Here is a 10347-nt window from a genome sequence, read left to right as displayed (position 1 = left end):
TCTCTTTTTTTTCTCTCTCTCTCTCTCTCTCTCTCTCTCTCTCTCTCTCTCTCTCTCTCTCTCTCTCTCTCCGTTTTCACGAGTTCATCAAAAAAATGTGGTAAGTCGGAAATCATTTAACAATCACGGTGAGTCATGGCTTCTTCTCCTGTTATGTCACTTGCACTGCTTGCCATATGTGTAGTGTAGCATCCTCTGTCACCGGCGAGGGATTCACATGTGATAAATGCAGGGAAATAGTTAGGCTGACAGAGAAGATTTCAGAACTACAGACACGCATCCAAAATTTAGTTGAGGATATAAAGAGCACACTGGTGCCTTATAGAGAGCAGCCCGGAAAAGGGAGCACAGCTGAAAGAAAACAAAACTAGAGGTATTTCATATTGCATGGAGGGAAAGTACTTCTACTAATAGAAAAGCTCTAAAAACTGCTAGATCTGCTTACTTTTAATCTCTTTTAGAAGAAAACAAACACACCCCCAGGCATTTATTCAATACAGTGGCTAAATTAATGAAAAATAAAGCATCAACAGACGCAGACATTTCCCAAGAGCACAGCAGTAATGACTTTTTGAACTTCTTTACTTCCAAAATCGATACTATTAGAGATAAAATTCTAACCATGTAGCCGTCAGCTACAGTACCGCATCAGACAGTGCACTATAGATCCCCTGAGGAACAATTCCACTCATTCTCTGCTATAGGAGAGGAAGAATTTCATAAACTTGTCAAATCATCAAAACCAACAACATGTGTTAGACCCTGTTCCATCTAAGGTATTGAAAGAGGTTCTTCCAGAATTCATAGATCCTCTTCTGAATATTATTAATTACAATATTATATTGGCATTATTGGAATTGCATTGGCATGGTTCAAATCTTACTTATCTGCTGGAACCGGGAACACTTCCCATAACACCCGATGTACTCGTTACATCGGAAGAAGAATGGCATCTACGGTAATATTAGTCTGTTTCATTTTTATTCCAAGGTCACAGTAGCCATCCAGATCCAGTCCGTTAGCCTGGAATTAAACCACACCATGCTGGTTTTGTCTGGCCAGAGAACTGGCCCCCCCAACTAAGCCTGGTTTCTCCCAAGGTTTTTGTCTCCATTTATGTCACAGATGGAGTTTTGTTTCCTTGCCACTGTCGCCTTTGGCTTGCTTAGTTGGGGACGCTTAATTTCTGGCAATATTATCGGCTTGATTTCACAGACACTATTGGACCTCTTCTGAATATTATTAATTACAATATTATATTGGCATTATTGGAATTGCATTGGCATGGTTCAAATCTTACTTATCTGCTGGAACCGGGAACACTTCCCATAACACCCGATGTACTCGTTACATCGGAAGAAGAATGGCATCTACGGTAATATTAGTCTGTTTCATTTTTATTCCAAGGTCACAGTAGCCATCCAGATCCAGTCCGTTTCCAGATCAGATGGTCACCGTAGCCACCCAGATCCAGTCCATATCCAGACCAGATGGTGGATCAGCACCTAGAGACGACCTCTAAAGCCCTGAATGTCAGTGGAGACCATGTCAACTAGATGAGTCCCAGAGACAGATCCCCTGTGAAGACCTCGTCAACCATCGGGACAAGACCACAGGAACCAGACTAGTCCTCTGCACAATCTCACCTGTATTGCAGCCTGGAATTAAACCACACCATGCTGGTTTTGTCTGGCCAGAGAACTGGCCCCCCCAACTAAGCCTGGTTTCTCCCAAGGTTTTTGTCTCCATTTATGTCACAGATGGAGTTTTGTTTCCTTGCCACTGTCGCCTTTGGCTTGCTTAGTTGGGGACGCTTAATTTCTGGCAATATTATCGGCTTGATTTCACAGACACTATTGGAAGAGAGCTGAACTGGATGATGACATCACTGAATCAGCAATGAACTAATTTTAACTGAAAAATTGACTGTTTGTTATTGTCCTCTTGCATTATTGAAAAAACTATTTTCCTGTTTGACACTGAAGAGCTGCTTTGACACAATCTGTATTGTATAAAGCACTATATAAATAATGGTGACTTGACTTGACTTGACTTCAAAATTATTATACAGTTTGTTTACCTCGTCAGCATTGCCAGGTATACTGTCCATAGATGTTTAAAGTTGAAAATAACATTCATTTAACATTTGATGTATGTACAAATACAGCATTATTTTCTGTCTAAACACAAATCCAATTTTGTTCACACATAACAAGCTAGTAAGTTTAATAAGCAGTTTTGACAACTAAATGTAAAAGTAATCTATTGAAGTAGGTAGTCTGACTTTGTTCCTGTCCAAGTATCCACACTTTTGATCTTGGCCACTTGAGAGTGCATTTCGCACAATAGATTTTGCGTAGCGATCGTCTGCAAGCTGTGACATCGACATAAATAAAACAGAAACAAATACTCTTCCGGGAGAAGTGCCCATACTTTATGAACTCATACAGGGCTATAATCGAAAAAATCTTTCCAAAACTTATACGAACTCTGAAGGAGTGTATTTGGTACAGAAATACTCCGTCGTTTTTTGAAACTTTGGCCATGTTTATCATCAGAATCCAACTCTTTAGCAGTGTAAATAAGTCAGAATGCATGAAATAGCATTAGACGTCCCCTTTAAATTTTAATTTTCTCTTCACCTGTTGTAGTGGTTTGATGACTCTCTAAAGTGATACTGAAAGCTGATTGGCTTGAATGGTTTACCTATGACGATGATTGGTTATGTATTTGTCGGGATACAACTCTGAAGCAAATGGTTTTGCATCATTTCAGTATCCACGCTGATCAGTTTTTGATTCTCTGATTATGATTCTGGTCAGTTTAGGACAGAAGCATTCATGCTGTCTATATAATGTGTCATTGATTATATAGATTAATGCTCAGGGATTTCTGGAGTTTGTTGTAGATTTGTAGACAGGGTTATGCACGACTTTGTCATTATTGCCACCTACTGGTGTAACAATGTACTGTATTTTGCAGAAAGATTCGCTGATTGAATCAATGAATGAATGTGAAGAAATCTTTTTAGTGAATTTATAAGATTCCACGTACAAATCAAAATATCCTAAAAATGAATATATTCATTTTAACAATTCACATAATGCAGCTTTATATGATTCTAATTCAAATCACAGAATCCTTCTGTGTACTGTTCTAACAGACAAAAATAAATAAATAAATTCAGAGTGCCCTTAAAGACCAAAATATGTAAATATCAGTAAAACAAGGAATGTGATAATGATTCAAATTATCACTGGATTTAGATCTCAAATTTGATAATTATAAAATATCAACTCTTCAAATCTTTCCCCTATGTTTCCCACAATGACTTCCCCTAAACCAAAAGTGACAAAAGAGTGTGATAACGCCCTCATGTTTCCACACACACACACACACACACACACACACACGCGCGCACACACACACACACACACACGCACACACACACACACACACACACACCAGTCACTCCCAGAAACCTATTAAAAATAATTTCAAGTAAGTCTTTTTGTAGATGTAGTGAACATAATGTTCACCTATTAATTTTTCATTAAATAATCAAATTCATTAAATTTCTCACCTATTAATATGTCTACAAGTACACTTCTTTTTTTTATCTATGATTGAATTTTCCTCAGGTTAAACTTCAAAAAGCATATCTTAATGCATTTCAAGATCATATAAATGACTTCTGTGGAATGATAAGATATATAATTTATAAATGTATACTATTTCCACTGCCAAACAGCATGTAAGCTGACTCACTGTTTATTAAGTGCCCATTTCCTGTTTGTTAGTGAATATTAAATTATTACAGCTTCTCTTTCTCTGTTTTTCCCCCCTTCTTCTATCAGCATCCATCATGAATCCCATGTCACATCTATACTACAAAAAGAGCACCTACTCTCCGTACCGGGACAGAATCCCTCTACAGATCGTCCGGGCGGAGGTAGAGCTGTCTCCAGAGGAGCGCTCGTTCCTTTCAGCCGTAGAAAAGGGTGACTATGCAGGGGTCCAGCATGCACTACGTGAGGCGGAGGTCTATTACAACATTGACGTCAACTGCGTGGATCCGCTGGGCCGCAGTGCGCTACTAATCGCTATTGAGAATGAGAACCTTGAGGTGATGGAGCTGCTTCTGGATCATGGAGTGAACACTGGAGATGCTCTGCTCTATGCCATTCGCAAAGAAGTGGTGGGAGCCGTAGAGTTACTGCTGTCCCACAGGAAACCCAGTGGAGAGAAACAGGTCTGTATGTGTGTTGTTTTTTTATGCATTTTCTCTGCTGAAAAGAGACACTTTACACTAGTATTAATTTCTGTCATGGTTCAGGTTGGTTTATGCATTCTTAGTCTAGACTCGATCTGACAAATGTTGGATAAGTTAGTTAAGAAGCCTAAAAGGGATACCAGCACAACATATGTTGGTGACCAGCCTGGCTGATTTTTTTAGCTGGTTCACACTGTGTACTAACCAAGTGCAATGCAACAAATTTCTTGCTGCAAGTAATTTGTCTATGCACACTAAAAACCATATAAAAAATGCTGCTCAACACGACATAATCACAGTCAGTCAGAACAAATTTATGCTTTATGGAATGCAACAGTCGGGTTCCAGAAGTAAAGATACCATTTATTTTCTCCATAGGGAAATTGATTTTTAACTAGTACTTATACACCTTTAAAGTAGGGGTGTTGATCTTGAAATGAATCGTTGCATCATTGCATCGATGCATCGCGATGCGGACAATTCTGCATCGATGCAGTAATAGACCATAATCGATCGTCACGCGAGTATTAAAAATGCACCCACTATTTTTAAATCGAGATCTGGGCACACTTTGGAAAAACCAAGCTTAGTGTGGGAAAAAAACTGATCATGGCTTTTTCCTGCAGAACAGGACAAAACATCTGATATGTTGAAATAGTTCTACCAGAAAGACTCAGGAGGTGATGATAAGATTCGAAAGAATTTATTTTACAAAACCAAGACATAAAAAAAAAACAGAATTCTTTGGCGTAGGCCCCATCCGTAGCTTGAATCTGTAGGTTGAAGATTCAGCTATTACTGCCGAGACGAAGGCAGGGGCGGAGCCTACCCTCCTGCGTGGACAGGGCCAACCTGGTGGTGGTGTGGAGGATGGAAGGGAGCATCAATGTCAGTTTCTGCAAACACAAGGAAGGGTGAGTAAAGAGCTTTTATATTTCTCGTGTCGAGTGGCAGTTAAAATAAATTTGATATAATCGTGATGCATCGTGATATCGAATCGAATCGTTGACTTGATAATCGTAATCGAATCGAATCGAATCGTGAAACCGGTGACGATTCACACCCCTACTTTAAAGACAGACCTTTTGTGAGCTCTGAGGTTGTTAATCAATCATACATTCTTTTGTTGAAGCCATTATTTCACATTATTTCAACATATTTTTCAAAGAATCATGTTTAAAGGGGTGGTTCACTGGGTTTTTTTCTAGGCTTGATTGTGTTTATGGGGTGCAGTCTAACATGTGTTAATGCAACTAATATAGCAAATATAATAACAAATAGTACAGCAACCGCATATGTGTCCATGTTTAATGCTTCTCATAGCTATGTGAAAATAAGTGTATAATTGGAACAGTTCATTGTCGGAGCTGAGCTGAATGAGAGAGAGAGAGAGAGAGAGGGAGATGCAGAGCGTGTGTTGAGCAGGGGAATGCGAGGAACAGTATTGAGAACCGCTGCTTTTGAACATTGATTTGTCTATGATCTCATCAGTAATAATCAAATGGCAATAATGCTGAGAAAAAAGAAAAACCCATAACTATTATATGTAAACTTTCGATACTTAAAGCACTCCCAGATACTGAAAGTGCTTTTTGTTTATCACTTGTAATTGTCTTTCCCCCATTTATTACTTTATATTTGCTTGTATGTTTTGAAGCTATATTTAATTGGTTAAGTTCTTAACAATTGTTTTGATTTATTATTAATTTGTAATTATTTTAAAAAGTAGCCTGCTTATATAATTTTATAAAATGCACAAAATAAATTTGATATAATCGTGATGCATCGTGATATCGAATCGAATCGTTGACTTGATAATCGTAATCGAATCGAATCGAATCGTGAAACCGGTGACGATTCACACCCCTACTTTAAAGACAGACCTTTTGTGAGCTCTGAGGTTGTTAATCAATCATACATTCTTTTGTTGAAGCCATTATTTCACATTATTTCAACATATTTTTCAAAGAATCATGTTTAAAGGGGTGGTTCACTGGGTTTTTTTCTAGGCTTGATTGTGTTTATGGGGTGCAGTCTAACACGTGTTAATGCAACTAATATAGCAAATATAATAACAAATAGTACAGCAACCGCATATGTGTCCATGTTTAATGCTTCTCATAGCTATGTGAAAATAAGTGTATAATTGGAACAGTTCATTGTCGGAGCTGAGCTGAATGAGAGAGAGAGAGAGAGAGAGGGAGATGCAGAGCGTGTGTTGTTTATGCTCAAACAGCAACATTACACACTAACTAACATTAAAAAAGTGAAATCGCAATGAACCACCCCTTTAACAATGGAATTCCTGGTGAAAAACTACATTTCCCATAATGCGGTGAAGAAAAATTCACCAATCAGACAGTCACGGTGAGCAAATCTGCTCTGCTAAACCCTCACGGTCTTCCTCTGAGGCCACACTTTCGTGACGTAATGCTGCTTTGACTGTCGGATAGAAGTCGGTTGCTGCGGAGCTCGCCTCGTGTGGGCTCGGCAGATGTGTGCATCAAGGGCGCATAACGGCCGCAAAGGGGGCGCTTGCGAGCACCCTTCTGAAAGCTAAAATGACGAATGGGACACCCTACGGTCTCGTGGACTTAACGGACACGTGCACGCAGCAGCTATTGTAAGTCCGAAAGACCGCAAGTGCACATGAAGTGTGCCATTTGGGACAGGGCCAGTGAAGCACCGTGAATGATGTAGTTGAGTCTTGATAGACTCTCAAAATACTTAGATTTTGCTTTTTTTTTTTTTTTTTTTTTGCAGTATATTTTTAAAAAATGTATCGTTTTGATATACTGTATATAATCAACAACTTTAAATGAATAATTTATTATTATTATTAATAATAATTTGTAAAAAATAAATAAATCTGTTATTATTAAATATATTTTTCTCCATAGTTTTTAATCTGATAGATATCTGACTGGTTCTGAAAGCAAGTTGCTTAAACAGCTTAATGCAATAAATCATGAGTTTGAGATTAATTTGTATTTTTTGACTGATTCTTTAAAAAGAAGAACTGATTAAAAAGAGTCATATTGTGAATAAGATGCATGTGAGGACAGCACTATAGAAAGATTGTCTTTGCATTCTTTCATAAGCTCATAATTCTGCTAAAACATAATTTCTCTTGCTGTGGCAATGTACATTTGTTAGCAGAGCAGGAAATGCTTTCATGGTGTGGTTCTTTAGTACAGTATTTCACTCACATCAGTGATAGAATGAACTTTGTGATTGTCAATGGCACCGAAAATCATTACAATCATTTGATACAAGTAGTTATATATGTAGCGAATCATATATATATATATATATATATATATATATAGAACCTATTCTGAATAACAAGTAGTTCTTGATTCCCAACTCTGTGCACCTGGTTAGGACACAGTACATATAGGCTAAATATAATGTTTGCAAATGCATATTGATGGTGTCTTCCTACAAACGCAATGCCATATCGATGTTTGTGTGTATGCAGTTGGGAACTGTTCATATTTGTGGTTGTACTCTATGTGTGTTCGGATGAGTGGGTGTTCCAAAGCTAATAGAAAAGATGAGATGGCAGAGATTTATCTTTCAGATTTGATTTTCACCTCACGTAGCACGACAAATCTTTATTGGATTGCATTTTGTTATCCTCTAATCTTTCCCCTCATTCAAGGGTAAGATTAACCTGAAAAGCTTGCATTCCTGTATTCTCATCGATCAAGTTTTGCGGCATGCTTGGTTTGGTGGCCAGTGGAGGATGAAGGGGAATGGAACTTCAAGCGAGTTCTGCTAACATACAATGAAAACGGGCATGTGACAGTGGTATTCACTGTGAACCGAGGTTCAATTTATACAGCGTGGTGCCAGAAGGAAGCCACTGCACACAAAAGCTGTCACTATGAATTTATCAGTGCTTGAGGTTATGAAAGGCCTTTTCTAAGGAGTAGAATCAATGATGCATATAGAATCACTCACATCTATAGGTGAATAGCTGATGTAAAGCTGAGCAGGAAATGCAGATTCTGCAGAAACTTATAAAAAAAAATTTTTTTTTCAAATAATTTCATATACAGCAACTCTGTTACACTTCTCCTTCACTTAAAAATATAGTTATTTTGCTGAACTTGATTCAGCTGAGGAGAGTGGTTCCTTAATATTAAAGTAATTTGCAAACTCATGTAGACACACTCACACGTAGACACTTCAGTTCTCAACGCTGTAAAGTTAGTATGTGTGATCTGAACATTCAGATTTATACTCTTTTATTTATTTTATATTTATGCTATCAAGTCCATATAATCTTGAGGTGGACAAGGTGCTCAACTCAAGTTCCACTATTCTCCATAAAACACCACTCTGATGTAAACTCTTTTGAGACCCATAATAACTGATCATTAAACACTAAACATTCTGCCCCTTATCTCATTTTGCACAAAACACATTAAATAAAGCTTAATTTCAGCATTTACTCTCCCTGCCCAGTCCCATGCAAAGCTTGCTGGAAACTCTGCCCAGTTTCAGTAACGCAGTGTTACTGCCAATGAAAAATATTAATTCAAAGGATTATTGGATTGAGCAAAACTTCTGTTTTACTAATTTAGACAGATTGCATGGAGTAAAAATAAATTGTGACAGCATGTTCAAGAATTGTACTGAATTAGCATATTTTAATTATGTAAATTGAGCAAGCAGTTTGTGTGTGTGTGTGTGTTTAATGGAATATAATTTTTTGCATAATATCAACCTAATGTCAAACTATCCCTTTAAACTAAAAATTATTGGATGTTCAAAATGTCCCATCCTAATTTCATGTTTCAATAATAAGTCAACAATAGAAAGAAAGCTGAGCTTGTCTAGTTATTTTTTGTGGTCTTTACGAGTTTTGGTAATACAGAAAGTGCTGCCGGCTTGGTTGCAAGTGTATTATGCACTGTGAACAGTATTATTTACTATAAACATATTTCTGGTTTGCTTATACACACTGAGGGAGGAGTTAAAATCATTGTTTGTGGTTATCAACAGGATGCCATGAAAAAACTGTGATTCCAGTTTGTTCTAGATTTTACATTGTTCACATGTATGGAAGTAAACAATATTACAATTTTACATTGTTTATCATACATAAGCAAACAGAACTGTCCTTACAATCAAACATATTAATATAAAAATGAACTGCATAGGCCATTAATATGCAAAAGTATGATGATGACAGGCTGAATAAAAACATTTATAAATGTTTCTGGGAAACATTTTTAAAGTCAAGACATCTGTTTATTTTGCTATTTTAATTACGCATTATTATATAGTCTCCATTATATTGTTTGCATTTAACATTTGCACTGGGTAGATCAGTGTTTTCCAAATGGGGTTTGTGAACCCTTGGGGGTTTGTGAGTTGATGAAAAGCTAATAATTCAATTGAATGTAAAATTTAAATAAATAAATGTGGCTGCACAATTAATCGAAATAAAATTAAAGGGGTGGTTGATTGCGATTTCACTTTTCTAACGTTTGTTTGTGTGTAATGTTGCTGTTTGAGAATAAACAATATCTGCAAAGTTACGAAGTTGAAAGTTCAATGCAAACAGAGATATCGTCTCTTAAAATTATGGCAGTTTAATGCCTAAAAAAAAACGGCCCATAGGGACTACAATGAGTTAATTCCGGGTTCATGATGTCACAAACCCTGATAAACCCCGCCCTCGGGAACACGCAACGAAGGGGGCGAGGTCATGCTGCGCTGCTTTAGAGAAGAGGAAGAGAAAACTAGGGGTGCACGTAAAAATCTATTCATATATGAATCAAGATTCTGTCTTCTAACGATTCTAATGGATTCACAAGTTTCAAAATCAGTGTTCTAAAGCATCGGTTTTTAATACTGTTCCTCACATCCCCCTTCTCTGCACACGCTCTGCATCTCTCTCTCTCTCTCTCTCTCTCTCTCTCATTCAGATAGATCATCAGCTCAGTGAATACACTTATTTTCACATACTATAGCTATGAGAAGCGTTATACATAGGGCGTGCAGTTGCCGAACTGTATTAAAGCTTTAATCAGAATAAAACCGTATATTAAAAGCTAACA

The 10347-nt window shown here is 37.3% G+C and overlaps 1 protein-coding gene across 1 annotated transcript in view; it reads left to right on the top strand.

Annotated features, from left to right (window-relative positions):
- The window catches only part of LOC107758875 (short transient receptor potential channel 5-like), a 92732-nt gene that overhangs the window by 16742 nt on the left and 65643 nt on the right, over positions 1-10347 (top strand). Inside the window, exon 2 of the mRNA XM_016576706.1 lies at positions 3858-4252. Within this exon, the coding sequence (XP_016432192.1) occupies positions 3866-4252 (387 nt within the window). The 5' untranslated portion in view covers positions 3858-3865. The remainder of the gene's footprint in view (positions 1-3857; positions 4253-10347) is intronic.

The sequence above is a fragment of the Sinocyclocheilus rhinocerous genome, unplaced genomic scaffold (genome assembly GCF_001515625.1).
Source record: "Sinocyclocheilus rhinocerous isolate Xijiao unplaced genomic scaffold, SAMN03320098_v1.1 scaffold1435, whole genome shotgun sequence".
In the NCBI taxonomy this organism is placed as follows: domain Eukaryota; kingdom Metazoa; phylum Chordata; class Actinopteri; order Cypriniformes; family Cyprinidae; genus Sinocyclocheilus; species Sinocyclocheilus rhinocerous.
The sequence above is the reverse complement of the archived record's forward strand: the minus strand, read 5'-3'. Positions and strand labels throughout refer to the sequence as shown.